General features: G+C 44.4%; 1 protein-coding gene across 1 annotated transcript in view; it reads right to left on the reverse strand.

The window, feature by feature from the left end:
- The window catches only part of MTMR9 (myotubularin related protein 9), a 207,379-nt gene that overhangs the window by 124,073 nt on the left and 55,706 nt on the right, over positions 1-27,600 (reverse strand). Inside the window, exon 3 of the mRNA XM_069236161.1 lies at positions 13,399-13,524. Coding sequence (XP_069092262.1) covers positions 13,399-13,524 — 126 coding nt within the window. The remainder of the gene's footprint in view (positions 1-13,398; positions 13,525-27,600) is intronic.

Here is a 27,600-nt window from a genome sequence, read left to right on the forward strand (position 1 = left end):
GCTTTATTTTGTCCACTGGACATGCAGACAAAAAAATAATAATTAAAAAAGCAATGGATGGAATGCTTGAATTAATCTCAGCCACTAGTAATTACTCAGCCACTAGTAGTTACCCGTTATTTTGCGCATCATGCCATCTCAGTCTATACCCGTGTCACATGCACAGGACCCACATTTGGACATACTGGTGCCACTTAAGGTTACACAATAAGTATACAAAACAGTGACAGATGGAATGCTTGAATTAACTCAGCAACTGGTAATCACTTGGGGCTCCATCCCAATCCATCATTATTTTGCACACCATGCAACGTCAGTTTGGGCCCAGGTTATATGCAAATAATCCTTGACCCTGATCCAATGGGAACAGTCCAGCCCAAACTGCAAAGCCAGGTGCTCCCTGAATCAGAAAACAGGCAACCCAGGACCAGTTTTGCTCTACTTGGGAGTCATCTGCAAGGTATAGTTTGATTCCAGTGGCACAGTCTACAAACGACCCGGAGATGAGTGTAAACCTTTGATGGCAACATAATGGGTAATGTGAGAAAAACAAAAAAACACAGGAGCCCCATTCTTGAAGAAACACACACATCTGCACCCACAGATATATGAACTTGCACTGGGGTAGATTTAGGACTTGCGGAAAGTCAAAACAATTTACGGGGGTAACCTGCAAACCACACCCCTAGCAAACGTTTGCGAATTTATTTTTGGCATGGGCTAATATGCACACAATGTGTGATAACTTGCACAGCTAGTACAAATCCACTTTATTTTTTATTTCCAGTAGGAAAATATTTTAACCCATGGGAAAAAAACATTTTTCTAATCCCCCACCTTATTCCCATTCCCACTCTGAAAAACGTTTCATTGAGGCCCAGTCAAAGGTGCATTTTCAACCGTATCCCCTTTTTTCTGGGTTGGAGAAGAGTTGGTGAATGCCCATCAACATTTAGGCTTGTGGGTGGTCACAAATTCACAGAGCATTCCAGTTATGGAACAACCATTTTTCGCCTGCTGCCAGCCCCTTTGAGTAGATTTGCTCTGATGAAAATCTTCATCCGAGTAAATACTTTCAGAAATGTAAAACCAACTTAGATGTACAAATAGCTTCGCAAATCAATCTCGTAACCTTTTCCATTTTGACAAGACATTGCAGTATTTACCTTCTTGAAGTTAGGAACCAGACCATGGTCTAGGCCTTAATCTTGCCCACAGCTGCTAGCCATTCCACATTTGAAATGACACTTGTACAGGCATTATTTACAGTTGACACAGAAGAACAAGTTAATTCCCTTCAGTAAAAACCTCTCTGCTAGAGACGCAATATCTAACCGTGGATTCCTCACCTTCTGAATATTCCCCAGTACTCCTGCTCACTGATAAGAAGCATTGTCCAGCTCCGAACCAGTGTGATTCTGCTCCAGAAGTTGTCCATGACCTCTGATGCAGAGCCCATCTGCAGACTGGCATGATCAGTGTGCAGATCTCTAAATTATGACCCTTTTAGATAGAAAAAGAGTTCAGTTCACAGACCGGGGAAGTGGGAGGGTTGGGGGAAGAATCTGCGGGTAGATAAAATATCCACCAGAAAGATTGTTAGTGAGGATGAGTTTCTTGTTCTTCTGATTGGATACTTCTAACCATAGAATCATCAACTTGTGAATATATAACACATCCTCAGGCGGTGGATCTGAGAACTGACTCAGATCAAAAAATCCTGCTGGACATTGTGGGCACAATGCCCCTTTCGAAGTACCTGACTGCATGGTGCTTCATGAACATATGCACTGAAATCCATGCAGCCGCATGACAAATCTCCAGGACAGGCACTCCATGTGCTAGCACAGTAGTAGCTGTCTTAGCTCTGGTGGCAGTAAGCGTTCTGGAGACTGTTTTTTCAACAGTGCGAAACAGATCTTTATGCAGACAGCAATCCTTCACGAGGTGGTCTGTTGCACTGCCTTGCCCATCTTTGCTCCTGAGAAACCTTCAAAAGCTGGTGGTACATCCAATGTTCTTCGGTAGGGGGCTATATAAAAGCTTACTGCCTTATCAAGGTCCAAAGAATGTATTCTTTCTTCCTCCTTAGGGGGATGAGGTGGAACAAAAAATGCTGGAAGAGCGATAGCCTGCCCAACCACTTTCGACAGAAAGGAAGTTCGGGTCATAAAAAACAACTTATCGGGAAAGAATTTTGCATGAGGTCAGGTGACAAGAACAGACTGCAGCTTGCGCACATGGCTAGCCCATGTGACCGCGATAAGAAAGACTGTGTTCAATGGCAGAAATCTTAATGGACAACTTATCAGTGGCTCAAAAGGGGTGAAAAAATGAGAACCAACTTCACGTCCCACTGTCACACAACAAAGGGATTTGGTGGAAAAAAAATTAGCAAGCCTTTTAACCTTATCCAAAGAGGTGATTTAAATAAACAAGGCTGATCTGACAACCACAAAAATGCTCAAAGAGTCCACAAATAGCCCTTAACAGTGCCCCAAGCAAGTGTTTACTGGGCACAGGACAAAACAAACAACAAACCTTCAGAAAGCTTAGTCTGTGGGGTGCTGCATCAAGCCACAAATTTGTGCCAACGACTTTTGTAGAGGGACGCTTCACCTCTAAAGTGAGATCAATGACCTCAGAAGGAAGGTTGAAAGAGGTCAACTCCCACTGCTTACTCATTTCCAGGCACGGAGATACAAATTGTGAGAGCCTGAGTGCAGGGCCCAGCCATGTTGCTGCAACAGAAGAATCTTCACGAAGCAGCAGTCTGATTGGAGGACAGATGCTCAGACCCAGGAATTCCGGGTACCACGCACTCCTGGCCCAATCCAGGTGCCATAAGGATGACTTGGGTCCAGTCGTTCCTGATCTTCATCAGAACTTGGGGCAGGAGAGGCAGCAGCTGGAAGGCTTACAGGAGTCCAAAGCTCCTCTCTAAATGGAAGGCGTGTGCTAGATCTGGCACCCTTGGTGTGGCTTACCCAAAGTTTTTTGCCCTCTGACCTGGTTTTTTCACTCATTTTTGCTGGCCTTTAGAATTCTGAGCACTTTACCGTTGCTGACCAGTGCTAAAGTGCAGGTGCCTTGTACTCTAAACATGGTGACGTTGGCTTTGCCACATTTGGCATATGTAATTTACTTTCTAAGTCCCTAGTAAAGAGCACTATATGTGCCCACGATCTGCAAACTAAATGCTACCAGTGGGTCTGCAGCACTGAATGTGTCACTCCTTACAGTAGCCTTGCAATTGTGTCTCAGGCCTGCCACTGCAGAGCCTGCCCTGTGTGTGCAGTTGTTATCGGCCATTTCGACCAGGCAAGTGTACCCACTTGCCAGGCCCACACCTTCCTTTTTTGGTTAAGCTCTTAAGCTGTTTGACCGGTTGTAAGTATTGTGGGCTTTTAACCATGCCCACCGCACGCCCATCACTTTCACTCGTTCGTGGGCTTGCCTTTTGAAAATCCTTTAGCATAATTGGTAAATGCTTTACGTTTGTCCCTCCTTGGGGCGGTTTTGTAACCACCTTGGACACCGACCCTGTTACATCGATAACTGTGCAACTGCTGATACGTTTAACTGCTAGCAAAGTTCTTTTTCTTTTGTGTCTCTCCTTCGCACTCATGCTCATGGCGGCCGTGACGCTTTGAATCGGCTCACTTATGTCAACTAATGTTTTACTTTTCATTTTCAATTTATGAGGAAAGAAAAGTCCAGTTAGGAATATAAAACGCCAATAGTTTTAACTCGAGCAAATGTGAGACCTATTGTATTTCAAATGCTTGTTATTACATGCAGGCCATAGATAGCCCAAGGGCAAAGTGCAGTGTAATTAAAAAGTTGGACATGTACTTTTAAGTTTAACATGTCCCGATAGTTGAAAACTGAAGCGCTGCTCTTCTCAACATGTTGTAATCTCTTCTGTGGGATTTAACCACCCGCATCTCAAGCCCATCACTTCTATTCGTTCCTGGGCCTGCCTTGCAAAATTCCCTTAATTTCATAGGGAAATGCTTCATGTTTGTCCCGCCTTAAGGCTGCTCTGTTACCACCTTGGAGACTGACCCTGTTACATGGATGATTGCACGATCAGCCACATACCTTACTGTGGTGCACTATTTGTTTGTTTTGTCTCGCCACTTCACGCTGCGTGGCCGTATGTTGTTTCTTCCTCTTCCTTGGTTTGTGTGTTTGTGCCTGGGTGCATGCGCAATGTTTTGTGTGTTTGTGCCTGGGTGCACGTTTGTGCTCTGTAGCCACAATGACAATAAATCGCGACTGTGTCAGCACATCTCTCCCTTTGTGCACCGGCCTTTCAGCGGACATGCCCTGCACCCATTCACAGTTTTCAGTCTCCAGGCGGCGGGGTGAGAGGGGCTGATGTGCTGCGTTTACAAACATATTGAGCCCATTTGTAAGCTGCAGTCAGTGAGTTACAGAACAAGCTTTCTATTTTATTTCATTTGTAGCTTTGAATTCTAGCTGTTTTAACAGCGAACTTGCTTAAGAACCCCTTACATTTCCCCTTCTCCTTGGAAACTTGTCTGTTTATTTTATTGCGAATCTTCAGTTGTTTGTCAAACACTGGAAAGAAAGAATTATTGGTTGGGCGCCAGGACAACTCTTACCACTGGTTGTAAGGAGAACGCTAAGTTACTGCAGCGGTTCGTGGTAGCATAGCTGCTCTGGACTCATACATAACCTCCTAGTAAGTTGACTTGGGTACCGTTGTTCGTAATCAGTAAATGGGACAACCACATATTTGTCGCAAGTTAATTAAATACAAGCTTGGATATTTTTACCAACAACCAACAGGTAAATAGTTTTTTGGTACGCTTATTTAGCCTTAGCTACCCTGCTGGAGTAAAACCAAACCATGCGGTTAACATGCTATATTTTTACAATGCTTTTGCTTATAGCAGAATATTTTGTCTTCGTCATAGTTGCATAGTGAAAACCTCTTCCGGGCAGACATTCAACTGTATTCAAAAGTGCTACCCGGCCAGTCCTGCAGTTGCTCTGCCTTTTCAACTATCCTGAAAGAAGGTGGAATACGATGCACGGTTGGGTTGATCGCCAAGCCCTTCGATAGCGACTAGTTGTGATCCCTCCTTATAACTTAGCTGTGCTCTTGTGTTTTAACTATGGTTATTTGGTGCTCCATGGAGCTTTAGGATTGGCCTGTAACACCGCCTTCCAATGCTGAATACTAGGAAAGATGTACAGCGGTTGCAAAGACTCAACAGGGAAACAATTGTGCAAGCTGGAGCACCGTCCATTGCTGCTTAAACCTTTGCTTCTAGGCCTTTTAACCACATGACTAGGCAAACAAATGTTGAAAATCAAGCTCTTTGCTGTACACCAAAATATTTACTTTCTCCACTTTCATCTACAAATATAATCTCTCCAAATGCTTTTCCAGCCTGTAAATGTCTCCAGAATTGAATCACAATCTGACATTGTGGGAATGTGTATTTTGATAGGTAACTCACGTTTTTAGCCTCGACGAATCCAAGGTGAATCTCTGAATTTTTTTAATGCAATGGCAGTATCACTTCAGAGGGACTATCGAGTAAAGACAGTCCTCTTTATTGTTCAAACATCCTAAACATAAACAGCCAGCAACTCTGATGGTGGGGTGATGAAAGTTCTATTGGAATTAGCATGGCGGATTTAAATTTGGATGCTTAATGGCAACATTTTAATTTTTTGCTGCAGACAGAAGAAGGTGAATGGAAGTGCTTTAGTTATAGGCAGGGCCATCAGAATTACGTGGCAGAAAAAGACCAAATTATGGGGCAGGGTTGACAAATTTATGCGGCAAGAAAAGCCCAATTATGCATTTACAACACCAATAGCTCTAACTCTCAGAAATGTGAGACCTACTGCATTGCAAATGCTTGTTCACTGTTGAAGGCCTCTCTCTCTCTCTCATAGGACAGCATAGATACTACCTTAAAACATTCCAATTGGGAAAGGATAGAAATATGGAGTTTAGTATCTCTGGATGTCCAATTTAATATCACATCTTATGGGGAAGTCAGATTTTAAATTGTAAGCCTGAAAACGTCACTTATAGAAAGTTGGCATGTTCTTACTTTAACCATTCTGTGCCTCTGTCTGTCTCGGAATGCACATCTCGGGTAGTTGACATCTGGGCCTTGTACATTTCCTCGAGACAGTCACACACAAAAGGACTTTGGGTGTTATATTTGCATCCTGATTGCCCATCACCAGGCTGGTGCGTCTTCTTTGGCTAGATGGGTGGGAGGAGCTGACACACACGAATACCCCCACACATAGGGCTGTATAATCCCCTGCACAGAGTCTGGAGCCAGGGAAGGGAGGGCAGGGACATTGTGATCTTCAAAGACCTCTCTGAAGTCTCCTCCACTTCAAAGACACATGTGGGTATAAGTACTGGACCCCAAACCCCACCAACACTGTGCCAGGAAGGACTGCTGTGTTGCCAGGAGAGACTGCCACTCTGCAACTGCATTGCTGTGTCGGCATACTGCTTGCTGTGCTGTAGGAGGGACTGCCACTTTGCAACTTGCTTTTTTGGATTGGCCCACTGCTGGCTGTTTCTTGCCTGGGGTGAGAAAGACTGGACTTGACTTGCTCTCTACATCCTTCAACCCTAGAGTCTCCAAGGGCTTGCAGGCTTGCCTTCTGTTCTTCTGCAGTCTCAGGGATATCAAAGACTGCTTGGAACTCTCCTGGTGTTGCTGGACTCTGCCATCTGTGACTCCTACTCTTGCCTGAGGTGCCCCTTTCCAGTCCTGCGGCTCAAAAGTGGGTTCTGCAGTCGAAACCTGCAAAAATCAATGCAACTGCCTAAGTGCAGGAGAAAACCTGGTGCATCGCTCATCACCGGCGATGCAGCGGTTGCCAAACGACAGCGGATTGACAGACTGAGCAGCCAGCAGATGATGAGTCGCAATTACTTCCACCAACCTCACGACGCCGTGCCTTCGCTACATTGCTCCATCAAAGGTACCGTTTCAGGGGACCATGCGTGGGTTCTGTAGCCGGCCCACCCACCCTCGCGGTCAGTCTGGATTTTGGATTTGCCCCAGTCCCTTGCGACCTCAAGTCACCTTTTGACCACTAGTGAGTTCTAAGCACTATTTTCACATTTATTCTTTAAAATGCATATCTCAACCGCTACTGATTTGATTGTTGTTGTTTTGGTCTTGTTTTACTCAGATAAACATTCTCTATTCCCCCAAACCAGTGTTGAGTCAGTGGTTGGGTCATCAGCAGACCCCTCTCCTTACCCCAATCACTGTCTAGTAGCCATCAGTGCGGGCCTTTTGCAGTCTCTTTTGTAATCTGCATACAACAGATTCTGCTGATGCTGCACACACTAGGAATTGAGGTCTCACTACAGGTCCTACATGTGCCACCTGCTATGTTTGGCCAGCAGGATGCAAGAGGCCAACAATCCCAGCAGACTCAAAGTCATCTGCACTCAGGTCTAGACTGAAACTTTGGGATACTAGACCGAATTTCCTGGACTCCCTGCTCCAGGGGAAAGGCACAAAATGGTACCATATCCAGAATAGGTCAGATGAACAGGAGAATATGCGAAGGAGTCAGGCGTAAGCATGGTGATAGTAAACTCCAATTATGTTAGGATGTTCATCATCATCAGGAAGTAGTTGACAAATGCCAAGGGCAAGATCACCATCAGCAGCTAGGTGTGCATGTAAAAGAAGCCTGGTTCACCTGACCTCCAAAGGTGTGCTGCAACCACCACCATCATTTTTATGAACACTGAGGGGCACTGGTGAGGTCAGAGGAGAGCACTGCAGACTGAAAATGCAACTGGCCCACTGCAAAGTGCAAGTTTCCCCTTGTGGGCCTGCAGGACAGGGATATGAAAATTAGAGTTCTGCAGGTGCAATGCTACCAACCAGTCTTTGGGGTCTAGGGCAGATAGGACCGGAGCAAGGGTGGACATCTTAAACATGACCCTCAGCAGGAAGGCACTGAGAGGGCAAAGATTTAAAATAAAACACAGGTCCCCATTCTTCTTCGGCACAAGGAAGTAAAAGGAGTACCACCCAGTTCCTGCTTCTGGGGCCAGAGCCCTCTCTATGGCCCCTTTGGATAAAACTGCCCGCACTTACTGCTGAACAAATGGCAGATTGTCCTCCATCAGCTGCCTTGGTTATGGAAGGTGAGGTGGGATGGAGAAGAATGAGAGGGTGCAGCCCCAATGCCCATTCTGGAGGTCCCACTTGTCTGAAGTTATGGCCTGCCATCCTTGAAGGAGGTAACAGAACCTCCTACAAACAAGGACACACTAATGCAGTTTTGCGATACTGATGCAGGAGGGGTGGGGGACTGAGCTGCACCACCTGCTGAATTGTCCATGCTTTGTGGCTTTGGTTATAGAAGGACATAAAGGTCTGCTGAGCTGATGAAGGGGGTCTGACTTTGGTGAAACAGAAAACCCTTACCATAGCCACTGAGAGGGTGAAACTGTTGGTGGAACTGTCTGGTGAGGGCAGAAAGACCCAAGGAACACGCTGTGGCCATACGTAAACCATTTGAAGGCCAAATTAGCTTTTTTTTGTCAGAGGTGAGAGTCATCAAATGGCATGTCTGTCAAGGGGACTTGGACATCCCCCAAGAAGACTGTAGACCTCACTCAGGCATTGAGCTGAAGTATCATAATGGTGCCCACTGTTTAACCTAAGCATTCTGTTGTGTCAAATGCAGAACATATGATTTATTTCATTGCACAGTGACCATTCTTAATAGCTTGAGTCAGGAACGCCGTAAGGTTGCCCGGAACATTCAGTGAAACTGCACCACTGTGTGCCAAAGGGGTTGGAAGTAGCAGCCTAGAAGACACCTGCCATTCACTGACCTCAGAGCAAGGCTCATAGAAGAGAATGTTTGCTTTCCAAACATCTCTATCAGTTATGACTCACAATCGGGTGGGTTGTAGGGAAGGTGCTGGAATTGACTTTAGTGGTGGACGCCTGTACCACCCAACTCTGGTGTTGGATGCTGTGTAAGGAAGGCACAGCAATGGCGATGAGTCTATTCAAAGGTTCTGAACAAGGTTTTGCCCAAGTACCCTTAAAGGTAGCCATGAGGGCCTCATTTAATAGCAGTACAGGCTTTATTGCAGCCTGATTTGGGTGAAGTAACTCAGTTAAATCATCAGTTTTCATCTCCATAGTGGTAAATTATCAAAGGGGGTTCCCTGATTAGATGAGCTTAGCTCGGGCAGGGAAGTAACTAATGTAGAAGAAATCTACGAGACGAGCTACAACAATGAACCTATAGGAATAAGGATCCTCAGGTACAAATCACTATAGATACGGATAACTATAATGTTGTATGTCGAAAACTATCAGGGTGTGTAGGGACTTTCCTCAGAATCGGCATGTAAACGCCCTCAGGCCATTTCTGGAGTCCGGAAGTAGCAGACAGTGTCTGATTACCATTTTGACTTATTGGATTAACATGAAGACTTCAACCACAATGATGATCTGCTACAGAAACTACTTTGAGAGTGGGAACAGGATCTTCCCGACTTTGACCGGTTTCAGCATGGAGTCCGCTTATGATTGGGAACGTAAAGCTTGGCCTGCCGGTCCCGTACGGCCTTTGGAATAATCTGGATGCAGTTATCACAGGCCCTGGAGTCATGTTCTGATGCCAAGCACCAAAGACATATTTCACGAAGGTCCGCCACACTCATCAGTTTATGACAGTCACTGCCCTTGTTGTCTTAGGAGGTGACATTTTTCCTTGCACACTGAATTTTTTGACAAACAAACTGATCTTAAAGACCAAGGACAAGCTCTGAATCCGAGTCTGTATGCGCAGAAAGGAACTTCTTGTGCTGCTCATATGCAGCACGGTTCGTTATTCTCAGCCGCGCAACACGACATACCGCAAGAAGGAGTACTGCTTTAAAGTTTCTGGCTACAGTCTGCTGCCTGCATAGTGTTCACAAGGTGCAGAATTTGCAGTTAGAAGTATCTACGGAACCCATTGTATCTCCAATGTCATCATCATCATCCCAGTCATCATCGTTAACAGGTAACTAAGACAAACAATCAAGGTAGTACCTCCTTCTCAAAGGATAACTTCTGTCATTCGAAGAGGTCGTAAAACAAATGCAACAGTTTCCAAACATCTATTCAGGTCCTGGAACAAAACTGCCCCAAAACCAATATTATTAGCACCCATTACAATATGATTCAAAGTTGTGTCAAAAGGTACAAGAGCAGGTGCACTGACAATCAAGTTTTTTAAAGTGCAAAAAATCTCTTTAAAACTATCACACCAAAAAAAAAACATTTTAATTTCATAAAAATCTCAAGTTCTTCTCTAACAACTGACTCATGAAAGTTCTTTTTGTTTTATAAGAAATTAGGTATGTTTGGATAGTACTTAGCCAGTCTGAAAAATGAGCTTAACTGGTCTTCATTTTTAGGACTCGGAGCATGGGATATAGAGAAACAGGAGAAATACCATCCTTCCTTATCCTTATCCACTGGCCTAAATATTTAGCCCCACCATTTTCCTTAGCAATTATCAGATCATGATCTTTCAAAATACTCAAAACCTGGAACAATGTCTTACAATATTCTTCCCGAGATGCTGCCTGGACTAAAATATCATCTTGGAAATGAGACACATTGTCAATGTTTTTTAAATAGTTGATGCATGGCGCTCTGAAAAACTGTGGATGGAGACAAGGCCAGATGGTGTGAGGATGTATTTGCATGCACCCTCCCAAGTGAGAAATGACACTAATACAGAGTTTTTCATGTAAGGCCATCTGATGGTAGGCAGAGAACAAGTCGAGAGTAGGCACAAACGTGGCTCCCTTTTATATTCCCAACATTTAGTTAATAATGGGTAATTAATGTATGTCAATCCACTCAAACATCCTTATTCAGGTCTCTCAAGTCCACATATACTCTCAAGTTACCCGTCTGCCTTGCCTCACTACCACAGGTGACAACCACTAAGTGGATTCAATTTCGTTAATCTGACCGTCTATAACCAATCGTTCCAACTCGCAGTTGAAAACATTCTTTACTGCCAATGGAACACTACTCACCTTATGCACTACTGGGGTTGCGTTTTTCTTGATAATTATCTTATGTACAAATAATTTCAATAATTCAAGAGAATCTGTGAAATACTTTTGGAAACAATTGTCATCAGATTTACTCCTTCTCATTTCACCTCATATCACGACATCTTTGAATCCAAATGCCTTCTTAGAATGACCAGAATCCAATTTCCTAACTAGTTCTTTCGACTGAGACCAACCAACATGACCAATCATTAGCTACATAAGCATTAGCTTTTATTTGTATTCCCTTGAATAATAAAGTGATCACAAAATAACTGACCACATTAATGCATTTGTTCCCATATCTGACTAATTTGATGTCAGACCGCAACAATTTGAACTCTCCAAACATGTTGCATGCTATCCCCAAGCATGTATAATGGGCTTGTAAATCCGCTAAAACCTTTACCTTATTTGTTCCAATTAAAATGTCACAAAAGGGGCCATCTTTTTTCACTTGTTCTATCCCATATACATGCAGCACATCCTCCCATTATTCCTACTCTATTCAGACTTCCCTTATTTGTGCTTGCAGCTTGTTTTTCTTTCCTATCATCTTAGCTTTACTTTTCCACATTCTTGCAAAGAGGACCTATTACCTCGCACTGGAGACCAACTTGTCTCAAAACAGAACATACTTTGCTAGATGCCGTATTTCCATTATGATGGCGCTTAAAACATACCTGTCCATTCACCTTAATCTGATTCACACTTTTTGGTACAACTGCATTACAATTCCACTCTCTTCCATTTGATTCCTATGTTTCCAGATTTTATTACTGTGCAAAAGGATCTTGTTGAGTTTCAATATTTGCAGGACTTCGACGTTCTTACAACCAGGCCTAATGAGACTGCAGTTCAAGTCTTGTCCATCATCTGTAAACCTACATGTCAAGTACAGTTTTTTTCTGAGACAAGGGTTGGGTAGGGCTGATGCTGTTAATTGTGGATTTTAATTAGTTTATGGTAACATTTGTGATGCTATTAATTGTGTTCGACCAATGACTTTGTGTTTCACCACTGCGCATATTAGTTGCTCAATGTTCACCAGTAGCACATTATATGTTTTGTTCAGTTTAGCTGCATATTGGCTTTGACATGGCATTAGCCATTACATTCTCTATTCAGTTTAGCTGCCTATTGGCTTTGACATGGCATTAGCCATTACATTCTGTATTCAGTTTAGCTGCCTATTGGCTTTGACATGACATTAGACATTACATTTGATATTTAGGTTAGCTGCCTCTTGGCTTTAACGTGGGGTTAGACATTGCAGTTGAGACATTGCAGATGAGCTGTGTTTTTCAAAGCTGTGTTTTTCCACAAGATGGACCAAGCTGTTTTCTTCACACCAGACCTTAGCTGATAAGAGCACGTAGATTCTGTGTTTACCTCGCAATCCAGTCTGAGAGCGAGGGAGCTCGGGATAATTGGCCACTCTCCAGGGTTCTTCGGTTCTCACACTGAGTTTGCTTTTTAGGATGACTCTGGGCTACAGCAGGGGTAGATTGAATCTCCTTGACTTCAGACAGGAACGTAGACGTCAGTTGCCTGTCTCCTGTTTGGGTAGACAATCTCTTTCTCGCAGTTGACCGGAGTCATCAACTTGCAGACCCCAGAAAGATGAAGCTGAGCTATAGGCCCTACAGTGATGAATTTTGACTTTTATGCTTTTCTTTGAAGTTATGCTATAATATAATCACGTATTTGCTGTGTACATTGCAACTGAGAATTACTTTGATATATTTTGCTTTCATTGCTGCGACTACATTCGAACGTGTGCTTCCAGTCTACTAATTTTGTCTCTCAAGAACCTTGCGGTGAAGAAATAATAACAATAAATGTCTTCTTTAAACTCAGAAGTGCATTCCAGAGAGGTTCTGTAAGCTTGGTTATGAGATAAGGGCAGGAAAGCAGAACAACATTTCAGACAGAAAAATGAGTATAGTTCTTTACAATTAGTCCTAGGTTGTGTAAATGTTGCAAGTGTCTTCATCGATTTCCTAGTGGATGAACTTAAAAATAAGTTTTTCCCAGATTACACTAATTGAAAGCCTCAACTGGACAAGAAACCCATTGCTTGTAGAAATTTTATCTGTGTTTATATTTCGGTAAAGTACCGTCACCCAACTACTATGCTTCATTTTTAAAAAAATTACCTTCAGGAAATATGGTTAGATTACTGGCAGCAATTACAGAAAAAAGTACATTCAGGATTTAGGATGGGTCAAGGTCTGCATCTTTTCTTCAACATAAGTGAGTCCATAGGTTGCACCTACCACTGAACTGAGCTGCTCAAACTCTTTCTCAGGAAGAAAGGAGTGCCATCCATCCTCAACAACTTCAAACAAGGGCCGGTAAAAGTAGGGGTACATCAGGGTGATGGAGTCCAGAGTAGACAATGCCTGCAGCAAGGAAACACAAAAGGTTAGTAACAGGATTCCAAGGACAAATAAGCTTTAACAAAGCAAAAAGTTCTTGCCACTCAGTGGTATATGTAGAAATGTATACCACGTTTGATAAAAAGATTTAAAAAACAAAACAACAGACATTATGAGACAGAGTGGAGGTCCTAGTAAGACTAAAGATAATTAGGTGTAACATACTTATATTTGCTGAATAAGTTGGTGGGTATGTACATGCTGAACCTTTTTGTTTTGGAGGTGGATGCACTACAGAGCACTTTATTGACATTGATAGAGGTGTGAGGTCCAGGGGCCCGAAGAGCTGGGAGGGTACAGATAGTATGACGCCCAGGAGGAGGCAGCAAAGCATGGCACAGAGGCAGCAGCTGCCTGCTCGCAGGGGAGGTGCTAGAATTTTAGGCAGTATGGGGCAATGGATTGAAGGTCTTAATCCCTGTGTATCAAGCTTAAAGATATGCAGAGAAGAACAAGAACAAGCACTAGCAGAGCCAATAGGTCATTTACATGATCTACAGTCCTGCATGGACAGGTATAGCAGACATCTTTAATGTTAATATATACATAATAATTAGGACAGAAAGCTGTCTCATTATAATCACCATCTACATCCTAATGTCCTGGAAACTAAGGCAGTTTGAACAAATCAGTAGTGGACTTAGCTGTCATGCACAAAACTTTATGGTTCTGCTCAATCCAGCAGTACCCGACACACAAAAGGATCAAGTTCCTGCAAGTCATTTTCCCCTGACCAAAGTCTTAGTGTCAAGTTCAATTAATCTGGCAACCCAGATACAGCCCTGCATTCCACAAGCAGGTGCAGTCCTCATCACAGCAGCCTCAGGCAAATCCACATACAATAGCTTTCATGAGGACTTGACTCCCTTGTGTACCATTTCCAGAAAGACACTAAAGGAAACCTTCCTGGGTCTTCTCAGTACAGTTGTTCTCACACGGCCTACCCACAACAAAGGACCTCTTCTGCTCGTACGTGACCATCACCTGGGATCCTCCTCCCTCTCACTCCAGTGCATTTCCAATGGTCCACTGATACCATCAATCAAATCAGTCTGTTCTATGACAAATCAACAATAACGCCTAGAAATGTCCAATTAAGACAAAGAGCAATTCCCAAAACCCCACAAGACACCCTCCACCAATAATGGATAGCCAAGCAGCATCATTATATCCCAGCAGCAACATGGAAACCTTCCTTACGAATGGGGAAGACACCAAACAGCTTTGTATTTCAAAAGCAAAACCATCAGCAGCATGTTTCAACTAGGAGCGAAGCAACAGTAAATGTGCTAACAGATGTCATCAAAATCAGTGAAAAAGCACGCGCAACTGCAAACGATCTTGCAACTCTGAGATAACTGCACTAAAGGTAGCGGCTCATCATAACTGCTAAGGCGGTTTTTATTAACAGAACATGGGAACACAAACCAGTGTTGTGCAAATGCTTGAATTAATCTGAGTATGTTATGATTATTCGGGCCACATTCCACTGCATAGGTTTTTTTGCTCACGATGGTACCTCAGGCAGGGACTAGTCGTACAAAAATCAGCCTTGTCCCTGCTCCAGAAGGAACAGTCCCGCCTGAACTGCTAAGTCAGGTTCCATCTAAAATGGAACACAAGCATCTCAACACCTCAAATCCACTCTTGGCCTATATGGTCCTTGTCAGTAGTGTGCACCTTAGTTCCAGTGGCACAGTGAGCACATAACACATTTGGGTATACCCATCGGACTTCGGGTGCTGCACTGAAGAAAATGAAAAAATGATAGGCAGAATTCTGAATCTCAGGAACTGGTAATTGCTCAGGCCAAATTCAAGCACTATTTTGCGCACTATGCCACCTCATCTACAAGAACGTCATCAGCAATGGCAAAATGCTCTTCATAATTATGGAAAAAGGCACAGTCATCAACAACTTCCCGAAGGGCAACAGACACAAGATCCAAAATCAAATTTACAACACACCTGTCCGTGATATCCCCTGACCCTCACCCGTCCAACACACCCAAATAGTCGACGATCAACACCTCTCCAAAGAAGACTAGGTGAAATAATTGTTATCCTTGACAGCCACCACATATGAAGAAGACACCATTCTACTATCCATTATTAAAGAAATCTCTAGACTGCTACTGATCATTATTAATGGATGGAAGGAACCTGCAATTACCCTACTTTTGTTACCCTATCATTCCTGCGAAACATGATTGAAAAACTATCCTGAACCGGTTCCATTACATAATTAAGGCACGCTCCTCTTACAGGAGTACACGTCTCGCTTCAGACCCACTGTAGCAAGGAGACAGCAACCATTCATGTAGTTGGCACTACTGTGATAATTACAGACAATGAGAACCCATTTGTACCTGTACTTCTATGCAACCTCACATGCAATTAAACAATATACCCTACTTGACATCCTGGTGTGCCAAATGGACATCAAGAACGTTGGCTTGAAGTTAAAATCCTACTTAAACAGAACAGACCCTGGCTGGTCCAGATATGCTCCTTCTGGTCAGATTCCATCCCAGCAATGTGTACTGTCCCATCAAGGCTCCATTTCTCACTGCTGCTCTTCAATCTGTACTCATAGACCTAGGGAGTCCCACTGGCTGACAATGATTTCAGCATGAAGACCATACCCAACACCAAACCAAGTCAAGACATTCTTCGCCACAATATAAAGCTGCCCATTTTTCAACAGGTCTCTTGGACAAGGTTTTCCCCGAACTTCGATCCATCTACTGCTATTATACGCTCCAAAGTTACTATCTTGCTGAGATCTATACTCCACTCCCATAGTAATCCTTGGTTTACTCTTGACCTAAAACAAATACCACAAGCTACTTAACGCAGAATCTAAATGCAGAAATCATCTAGACCACGGATAAGGCTAAATATATCTTTTTAAAACAAATATATAAAAAGGAAATTGTGAAGGCAAAAAAAATATAGAATTCTACTCTAAGTCCATCATAGACAAGGCTAAGAATCAGCCACTTATCTTGTAAAAGCTTGTTTCCTCTCATTTTAATCCACAAACGTGTATCCCAGGAATAGGACTAACACATTCCTTATGTGGCCACCATAGCTCCTCCTTTAGAAGAGAAACTGTGAAAATATCAAACAGGGTTTGGGACAAGACTGCCTACATGCAAAGTTGAGATGATTTTTGAAGGCAGACTTGGTTTATCCTCTTTACTCAAGCGAAGCAGCAAGTACATTGATGTCCTAGTGAGAGTGTCCCCTTTCAGTCTGTAGAAATTCGACAGGCGTAGCACCCTGGGAGTAAGTACCAGGTGTCGGTGACCTACATCAGACCTTTTCATTGTGTGTATTTATTTTTGCCCAGCTAAGACCGAACCACATCACACCATGGATGGAATCGCATCATGCAGTGTTGTCATTTATGTTTAATTTTATTAATCGGTGTGTTTACCTAAAACAAAATACTTGCCTGACCTGTTTTGATAGTAACAAAGTTTAGTTTATTACATTTATGACTCTGTCTCCATAACCTGCACCAAAATGTTGATGCATGTCAATTGTGATACCTCCCGCTGTTCTGACCTATTAGCAATATGTGCTTTACATCCAGAGACATGGAGCATAGATCAGTAACAGAAAAAAACAAAGCTAGACTCAGGTACCAGAGAGGGTAGTTAAATAGCGCAGACTTACTGCAGGTTTCACACATGACGTGGGACAACTTGGCATCACTACAATTACTCTTCAGGATCAGCTATGAAGCACAGGCACACTTCTAACAGAGTCTATCAAACACATGTCAGCATTACCTCCAAAATCTGTACCACAGACTATTCTCTCAAGAGGAAGCGACAGGTGTATTTTTTTATTTCTTTATTTTCAATGGTAGCTTTGATGATTAAATGTTTTAATATCTTTATTTCTATATATTGTAATATTTATTTTGAAGCACAAAAGACAGCAGTTGAAAGCATATAACAAAAGATTTGATTGAAACTGCAAGTTCAGGAATGACTTAAACATTAATCTGTATGACTTCAATCCACGATTCACTGATAATGCCAAATTAGTGTAATTGCAGATCCACAGAAGCATCAATTTAAAGTTGGACAAACTAGGGACAAGTAAGTGCAGGAACGAGAAGGCCAAATGCCCCAAGAATGTTGAACAACATCTTGTCAAACCACCTCCACTTGGAACTCAAACCCTACTCTCCATCTATCTACCACATGAAGGACTACTCACTCCTGTCTTGTGCATCTTTTCCTCAATGCATCTTCACAGCTCTCACTCTCCCACCACCTCCACCGCTCCATTATATTTTTCCATGACTCCATCCCTCCCCCAAAACTCCTCACTTCTGCATCATGGGATAACTAATTTGCTAAAGGATATATCCTTAAAAATATGAAAGATTCAAGTGCATTAATTTTTTATAATTACTTTAAGCAGGCTGCTAGGTATGCTGGGAGTTCACGTGTAAGCAAATACAGCTTTGGTAGACCCAAATCCTAATGTAATGTTATTCTAGGTAGCACAACTTAGTGAAAGGATTATTGCCTCAATATTCCCTGGAGCAGTGTAGGGGTTCGCTTTCCACAATTGATGAAGAAGTAAGATGCAGAATATCGTGATCCCACCTTTTCAATACATAATAAAGAGGAAAGGAACATGCTTTCCTTTAGTGAATACAGTGCAAGGCTTTCCAGTCAAGTGATGATACATAAAATGTATATATAACCTAGGTCTTTTTCAGGCACCTATGCACCTAAAGAGAACAGCAATGGTAAAAATATGTATTGCTGCGCTATTTAGGTGTCCAAAACAGCACTAGTCATGATAATAACTAAACGTGAGTAAATTCTGTACTTGTCACGGTTGCGTGGGAAAGGAAACTGAGTAAGGTATGAATGTGATTACTCCTGAGGCACATCAGCAGAGTAGCTAAAACAGAAGTAGAAGAGTCACTGGCCTCTATTTTGGGAATTGCTTCTGAGGAATGAGCTCCAAGGATGAACTTGTCAGGCACCCTGCTGTCAGGTATGCAAGAGGGGCAAATCAATACAATGGGTATTGCTGCACTGATACCTCACTGACTGTAGCAGAAGGACACAAAAACAGTGTCACAGTATTTGGGTGCAAAAAGAACAGATGATGGACGGAATGCTGAGCAATGCAAACATTCACCCCCAGTCAAAAAGATCTGGGTTTAATCCATTATTTTTTGCTCACCAAGCCACCCCAGTTTGGACCCAGCCATATGCAAATCAGACTTGACCCTGTTCCTCATGGGTGGGCATGCATCAAGGGCTTCCATGCAAATTTTGTTATCTATTTGGCTGCAAGATGTCTACGACTGTAGGCCTACGGTTCCTGTGTATTCAGAAAAATGGAGTCCTTGGAAGTAAGTATCCAATCTGTTTTGATTATGACGATTTATTTTCTGGTTTCAAATACTAAAGGCATTCTACAGAGTTTGTTAGCAAGGCCACTGGCAAAATACAACTATGCTGTTTAGTGTTTTCCGCAAGTAAATGAATCTTCCACACAATCCGTCATGTTCTGAATAATGTGCAAATCTTAACAAAAAATGTTTATAGTTAAGTTAACTCAACAAAGACATAGCTCTTGGTACTTGCCAACAGTTCCAAACTACCACATATCCAAACCATGGCTCTCTAACCTGAGCCTAGACAGCTTCAGTCAGCAGTTGACAACTAGCAAAAACTCATCTGGACTCGGCATGAACACACCGCTCAGAAAATAAAGGTAACTTGGTACAGGCTCTCACTTCTGGGAGAAAAAAAAAAAAACTTCTCACCCTGAAAGGGACTTCAGAACAGTGCAAGCCCTAGTCCTCTCAAATTTGGATGAAGGGAAGGCTATACCAGCTGGCCTGCCAACACTACTCTGATACCTCTTAAAGAACAAGTTACTTACCTTGGGTAACACCTTATCTGGTAGAGACATATTCTAGTTGCAGACTCCTTAACCTTAAAATTTCACCCAGATGTCAGTCTGGATCCTGAGATTTTTCTAAAGCAGTATCCCTGCGCGCCATCAGGTGAAGTCGGTCGGCTCCATGCCCGTCATCTGCATCGTGCGCGCCGGATGAGATGTTGCCGGACCTATAAACCCGCAACCCCTGTGCGCCGACGTCAGTTTCTTTTCACGACTTTCCACGCCAGAAGCGCAGAGACATGAAAAACACTGACCAATGGTGCGTCAAAACTAGGGCCCTGAAAGGGAAGTCCCTGTCCCTCTAAATCAGTTTACAGAGCGGGGAGGATGGGTGGGTCGGTAAGGAATCTGCAACTATAATGTCTCTAAAAGATAAAGCATTACTGAAGGTAAGTAACTTGTTTATCTGATAGAGACTTCCAGTTTCAGATTCCTTACCTTAGAATACATACCTAAACAATACCATCCCTGGAGGAGGGTCTGCAAACCAAGATCATACTAGGAAGTCCTGCAGGACCAAAGGGGCAAAGTACCTGTCCTTTCAGACCCGACTGTCCAGGCAGTAGTGTTTGGTGAACGTGTGCAAGGATACCCAACGTTGCTGCCTGACAAATGTCCAGGACTGGAACTATGCATGCTAACAGAGTGGTTGCAGCTGTTGCTCATGTAGATTCAGCCCGCAAACCCTCCAGTGGTTGCTTTTTAGCCAAAGCATAGCAGACTTTAATGCAGAGAACAACCCATCTAGATATAGTTCTTTTCTGCACTGCCCGACCTTTCTTCACACTCACATACCCAACAAAGAGTTGATCATCCACCCAGAACTCTTTGGTACGATCAAGCTAGAACGCCAATGCTCTTTTTGGGTTCAGGCAGTGGAGTCTCTCTTCTTCCTTAGAAGAATGTGGGGGGTGTAAAAAGTAGGCAAGGTGATGGATTGACCTACATGAAAGGGCGTGACCACTTTTGGCAAATAGGAAGCCCTAGTGCAAAGCACCACTTTGTCAGGATAGATGGAAAGGTAAGATGGCTTACGTGACAATGCATGCAGCTCACTCACACTGCAGGCAGATGTAATGGCCACAAGGCCGGTTGTTTTTAATATTAGAAGCCTGAGAAGACAATTGTGAAGAGGCTCAAAAGGAGCACACAATTGAAATCTAAAAACTAAATTCAAATCCCATTGGGGGATGATGACTGGTGATGGAACAAACATGAGGGTAAGGCCCTTAAGGAACCTACTAACAATAGACTTAAACAAAGAGGGTTGGTCATGTAATCTCATAAATGCAGAGATAGTAGACAACCTTTGAGGGTGCCCAAAGCAGAGCCCTGCTGTGGCAAAGGAGGTATCGACAAGAGGACCCCGGAAAGGGGGGCAGAGAGGGGTTCAAAAGACGTGTATGTACAACGTGCCACAAATGTATGCCAACAACAGGTGAATACCATTTTGGTGGAGGGACGCCTGACTGCCAAGATAACATTACATACTTCGGGCGGAAGGTCAAAAGCTGTCAACTGCCGCCGCTAAATCTCCACGCAAGAAGGTGGAGACTGGACAGGTTTGGGTGGAGAACTCCCCCATGCTGCTGCATCAGAAGAAACTCCCAAATGGGCAGTCTGATCGGAGGATCGATTGCCATACCCAGTAGCTCAAGAAACCAGACTCTTTGTGCCCAGTCCGGAGCCATAAGGATTACTGATTGTTCTTGATCTTCTTGAAATCTCTGGGCAGAAGTGGTACGGGCGGAAAGGGGTCCAAAAGGCCTGAGCACCACTCGAGTCGAAAAGTGTCACTAAGCGAGTGTCGCCTTGGAAACTCCAACGTGCAAAACTGCTGACTTTGCACGCTCTCTGCGGAGGCGAACCGATCTAACCACGGCTCTCCCCACTGCTGAAAGAGACCTTGCGCCACCTGCAGATGGAGACACCATCTGTGACCTGCCAGGCATTGGGGGCTGAGTTTGTCCGCTCTCGAGTTCAGAGAGCCTGCAAAGTGTTTAATCACCAAGGAAATGCCCTGATGTTTCAGCCATGTCTAGAGGCGCACAGCCTCCTGACAAAGGGTCCACGACCCCACCCCACCCCACCCTGCTTATTTCAGTACCACATGGCAATGGTTTTGTCCGTGAACACCTGCACTACTTTTCCTTTGAGAGAGGGAAGAAATGCTTTCAATGCCAGTCTGATTGACCTGGGCTCCAAAAGACTGAATGGAGCCCAGACTCCGCCAGAGACCAGAAACCTTTGATCTCTGCCTCCCTCATGTGACCGCCCCATCCCAGGATGATGCATCTGTTATTACTGACATATCTCCTTGGGGAAGGGAGAGGGATCTGCCCCTGACCCAATCGTGGTGCAAGAGCCACCACTGCAGATCTTGTGCAGTTCCCTCCAAGATTTGGACCACTGAACCATGTAATAGAGATTAACCTGATGCTGTGCCCACTGGAACGTCTGGTCCCACTGCAGATCCCGCAAATGCCATCTGGCATGTGTCACAAGCGGGATGTAGGAGAGGCCATGAGGCCCAGTAGCCTCAGAGTCACTGTCACCGAAATCCAGAATAGAGACTGAAACATCAGTATCATAGCTTGAATATCCTGGACTCGCCGCTCTGGAGGATAAGCCTGAAACTGCACCGTGTCCAAAACATCTCCATGAAAGGGAGCGTCTGTGAGGGAGTCAGGTGTGACTCCGGCATGTTTATAGTGAACCCCACTGAATGCAGGAGGTCCACCGTAGTCTGGAGGGGGAGGTGACAGTCTGGAGAGAGCCCGCCTTCAACAGCCAGTCGTTGAGGTATGGGAAAACTGAAACCCCTGACCTGCTTCCACCGCCATCACCCTGGTGAACACCCGAGGGACGCTGATAAGGCCAAAGGGAAGCACGGTGAACTGAAAATACTTGTGGTCCACCGTGAACCACAAGTAACACCTGTGAACCGGCAGGAAGGGAATATGGAAATAGGTGTCCTGCAAGTCCAATGCTACTATCCAGTCTCCTGGGTCCAGGTCAGACAGAACCTGAGCAAGAGTGAGTATTTTGAACTTCTCTTTCTTGAGGAAGAGATTGAGCGACCAAAGGTCTAGGATAGGGCAGAGACCCTTGTCCTTTTTTGGCTCCAGAAAGTAGCAGGAATAACAGCCGTGGGCGGAGAGGGGAGCATTGGACTGGCTAGACCGCTGGCTCCCTGATCCACAAAGACATTGGATCCCATGTCCCCGGCCAACAGATGCTGGGCAGCATGCGTGACACGGTGGCTGAAGGGGAACGGAGGTGGTTGGACGCCCCTCCCGTAGCCACTAAAGGTGCGAAGGCAGACAAGCGTGCGGGGGCCAAGGGACTGCTGCGAGGCCCAACGACCTGGCCGTAGCCCGGGACTCTGTAAAGAGCTTGAGCGCAGACTCTGGTTTGTCTCCACAGAGACGGGTGCCATCAAAGGGCATGTCCATAAGGGTGGGCTGGACATCCCCCAAAAAGCTACACGTCCTCAACAAGGTGTGGCGCATCAAGGCCACTGTTGATGCAAATGATCTGCCTAGTGAGTTTGTCGTATCCAGCACACATCGTATTGCAAACTTCGCTGCATCTCTGCCATCAGCACCAGCTTGGGAGAGAATGGTCCAGGCCTCCTCTAAGACCTCTGGCAGCACCTGCACAACCATGTCCCATAAAGTATGGATGTAACGCCCCAAAAGGCATGTGGTGTATACGGACATCAATGCCAGGCTGGAGAAAGAAAACTTCTTCCCAAGTTGGTCCAGCCTCTTGGATTCTCTATAAGAGGAAGGGAATTTGCCTGGGGACGTGAGTGTTGCGTCAGGAACACTGGGTCATTTGAAGCTTGTCTATGAAGGTGGGCTATTGTCCTGTTCACAAGAGCCCCTGTCCTGGGTTTGGACCAGGTCCACAGCAGGACAGTAAGGGGTTAATTAAAGAGCAAAAGGGGTTCAGAAGAGGAAGCCCCAAGCTGAAGCACCTCTGTCAGGAGGTTAGTTCTGACAGTCACCGAAGCCAGCACAAGTCCCAGGACCTTGGCTGCTCTTCGCACCACAACTGAGTAAAACGCTCGCTCCTCCATAGCCACGGTAGGGAGAGAAAGCATGCCAGTGTAAGGGGAAGTGTCCAGACCACTGGCTTCACCTAGGCCCGTCCATCAGTCCATTCGATCTTCTAGCTGTTATTCTATCCTCACCATACCCTAAATCATACAAATCAGGATCTGACCTAGGGAGCAAGGCCCCTGTCGAAGTCGGAATAAGTGTCCCTCGACGCCAGACCAGTACTGTGTCGGAGTCAGCAATGAGGATGGAGTCGAGCCACCCGCGTGGTGTCGGAAGCATCGACGTCAGAACCGGCATCAGGGAAGGTCAGGGTTGTGCGACTGACGCCGGTTCATGGGTGCCCCCTCAGCCCCACAGGGACTCCTGCCAACCCCTCAGGACGAGAGGGCGCTCCAGGGGAGTCAGACTGCCCAAATATGAAGCAGATGGCCTCAAAGCTCTCAGAGTTGGTCAGGGGTTGCTCCGGCTCCCGGAAACTCACAGAGGCCCAGAGCCGACCCAGACGCAGGAACTGAGGACAGACGCCTGGAACAACAATGCTCCTTTTCCCTCATCTCCTTGGCTGACAGGCAGGGTGAAGTCGAAGAACGCTTGTTCTTCTTTAACTTCTTCTTGTGCATCGATTTACCCCATGCAACCGTTCTCAGGACCTTCCTTTCGACAGAGATCGGGAGCGACGCAGAGAAGAGTGGCAGCCCACATTGAGCTTTAGGGACCGCTCCTTCAAAACTTTTGGATTCATGGCCCAGCATTCGGAGCACAACTTCGGGTCGTGGTCACGCCACAAGCACACGAGGCACAGATCTGTCACAGCCGTCACCCAATGGCAGGATCCGCAGGGCTTGAATCCGGTCTTATGTGACGACATCTTGATACACAAGGAGTGTAGACACTGAAAAACCTTCGACAAAAAGTTGAACAAGACCAGTCAAAAAGTGACTGAAGGGTAGCTTTTCTTCGGCTCAACGCTGGCTGGCTCACAAAAAAAAAAATGTTTTAAAAAAGGGAAAAGGACTGTTGCCAGCACGTCAGAGTGGCACCTATATAGGTCTTGCAATGTCATATCCGGCGTGCACCATGAAGATGATGGTCCAGACTCCACCTGTCAGCGTGGGCGGGTACTGCTCAAGAAAAATCTTCAGATCCAGACTGACATCTGGGGACATTTTAGGGTAAGGAATCCACAACTAGAAGTCTCTATCAGATAGCTACCTACAAACTGATGTACATCTCATCAAGTGCCTTAGGAAGTAGGATAACCTTACCACTAGATTGAAGCATCGTCACTGTCTTCTCTCCAGCTTCCCACCGACTCCACCTATTGTAATCCTCCTTCAATTTAGGAAGAATCGGAAGACTCCTCTTTTAGGTAGTTTACCACCCCTCAACTTAGGAAACCACCAACCTCACTGTAATATCCCGAACTGCATTTAAGCACTCTTATCCTTTTGTTCAGTGATCCATTACTTCATAGCTAGGTTTGCAGTTTAGAAATACCCATCCATACATACATACCTAAGGCAATATCGCAGAAGAGATTTTAAGCAGCTTAACCAGTCGCCCTCTGCTGCGGACTACTGTCATTGGCTAATCACAGAGGTAACAATGTTGCGCTGACAGTGGAACAATCCTCCTTTCATGGACAACCAAGGGTTTTTGTCAGCAGCAAGAAAGAGAATCCTAAAATAGGTAAATCTAATTCAGACATGGCCAACAGAATTATATGTGTGATGAATTAAATTCACAATTAATACAAATTCATGTCCATGTTGCAGACAATGGGCACAAAGCGACCCAGGTATTCAGACTTCAGGATTATAACAAACGTGGCATTTCCTTTTCAGGTCGTCTGTCTGGAATCCTAAAGCACCCGCTTCAGGATACAAGGCATGCCACACCTGCATACATGTGAACTGTACTACTCCGCTCTAGAAGACAAGTAGTGCCACAGAGTTGGTCTTTCCTTGTTAAATAGTTTTGTTGAACCTAGTGCAAGATCTGATCCTCCACTGCCGCACTGTTCCAGTGACCAGGGCACAAGGCACTGTCACGTTACATCCTTTATTTAAAACCCTTGTGGGAACCAACACAGTCAGAAGGTGCATGAATATTAGGGGACAAGGGAGGCCAAGAGTGAAAAAATAATTAAGACACAAAAAAGAAACATTATAAAACAAAAAAATTCCAAAGGAACAAATAAATAAAATAAAAAAGAATCACGAAGTGAACTTGATTTTACCATATTTACATACGCTGTGGGTTACAAATAAATATCATGGTTCATTTTTTAAGATGTGAAAACATCTCAAAATGCCAACAATTCTGAGTATAAAATGCTTTTGAGGAAAGTGATGCTATCTGGGTCAAATATCATAGAAAAAAATATATATATAAAAACAGAAATTCCCATCCAGAGTTAAACGCTGAATTAACAGAGCAGCACAAACGGACCAGGATGTTGGAAAAACAAATTAGTAAACTTCGGCTTTCTCTCCGAGAAGCCCGCGTGGCACAATAATTACTATCATTTTCTTGCGATGTAATTTAACTTGAAGATGCAAATGAAGTGGTATTTGTGAAAGGATGCATTTATAAAACAACAGACGGGGCACGGGGGATGCAAACAGAGGATGCGAAGGGACAGCCGGCAAGCCTTCCAATTAAAGGATGCAAGCGGTGCATGAGGGGCTGGTGTGCCACGCCGTGCAGCTGGCACCAAGATGCCCCACTGCGCTTCTGCTGGCTCCGGAGGTCTACTCTCCAGGCAACAACTGCACAGCAGAGATGGACTTTCAAGATCCTGTGTAGATGAATTACTTTAACTTCTGCTCCATTCAAAGGTTTCAAAAACTGAGGGTCCTCGTGGAGAAGCTGTTTTGGGGCGATAGGATTAGGGTTTCCTAGGGCATCTCAGCCCTCTCTCGAAGCACGTGCCTCAACAGGTTTGGGATCTACAAGTAGGCACCCTGTGCGCCAGGTCTGTGCGGCGACTCAATGTCCTTTAGCCAAAGCTGGACCTATCCACAAAGTAACTGGGCAGTTTGAAGATGTGTGTGCCACATAAAGTGAGCCTGGGACATCAGCCCGTGCGGCATAGACAATGAGATTCCTAGCCCAGCAAGCTTTTCAAAAACTGAGTTAGTGAATTCCAGAGCTTTCTGCCTCCGATTCTTACACAGCATATACTGGTGATTTGTAAATAATGATAGTCTATGCAGGAAAATTCCTACTACATTTTTGCAGCATGCAAATCAGTTATATACACTTAGTTTCTCTAACACAGTTTCTGTGTTAATACCGGACCCAGTCAAGCTCCCTGCCAATATTAAATCCTTCGCGGATCCAATGGCTGCCTCGCTCACCCAATACACCAATTTTTTAATTCTTATAGATCTAAATATCTGGACACACCAGTCAAATCAAACCCACCCAACAGCCTTCTTACCAAGTTAGAGGCAATGGACTTTTTATCAGCTTCTTGTTGGCCTTTTACAATCAAAGGGCAAACCTGAGGAGCTGGTATCTGATCTTTCGTAGACAATTTCAATAAGGTGCCAGCCAGTGGATCCCTTGCTTAAAATGATCATTGCACCACAATATTATCTTTTCACTTGAAGCCTTTTGTTATCACTCAAGCTGTTCTCATCTGTCTTCACAAGGGTATATTCTTAGATGCTGATGAACATAACATGATCTTCAAACAAAAAGTAACTTAACACTTTACTCAATTCAGAGTTGGAGAGACTGGTCACCAGAAACCAGTCTGTTTTTGTATTTTCCTGGAGAGAATGTAAAGGCTTCATTAATAAATTGAATGCCAAGTGAGAATAAATGGGACTACATCATGACACCACGTACAAAAAAGGGCATTGTTATTCTACAGATAAAATGAGTTTTACATTAGATACATCTCAGAAATTCATATGCTCAAGATACATCTGCTATTGGGTTTTATGGGTCACAAAAGGTCAAGATGTGCTCAGCTCTACGGGGTCTCAGAGCCAAAGTTTTCTAAAGCAAAA

The sequence above is a fragment of the Pleurodeles waltl genome, chromosome 5 (genome assembly GCF_031143425.1).
Source record: "Pleurodeles waltl isolate 20211129_DDA chromosome 5, aPleWal1.hap1.20221129, whole genome shotgun sequence".
In the NCBI taxonomy this organism is placed as follows: domain Eukaryota; kingdom Metazoa; phylum Chordata; class Amphibia; order Caudata; family Salamandridae; genus Pleurodeles; species Pleurodeles waltl.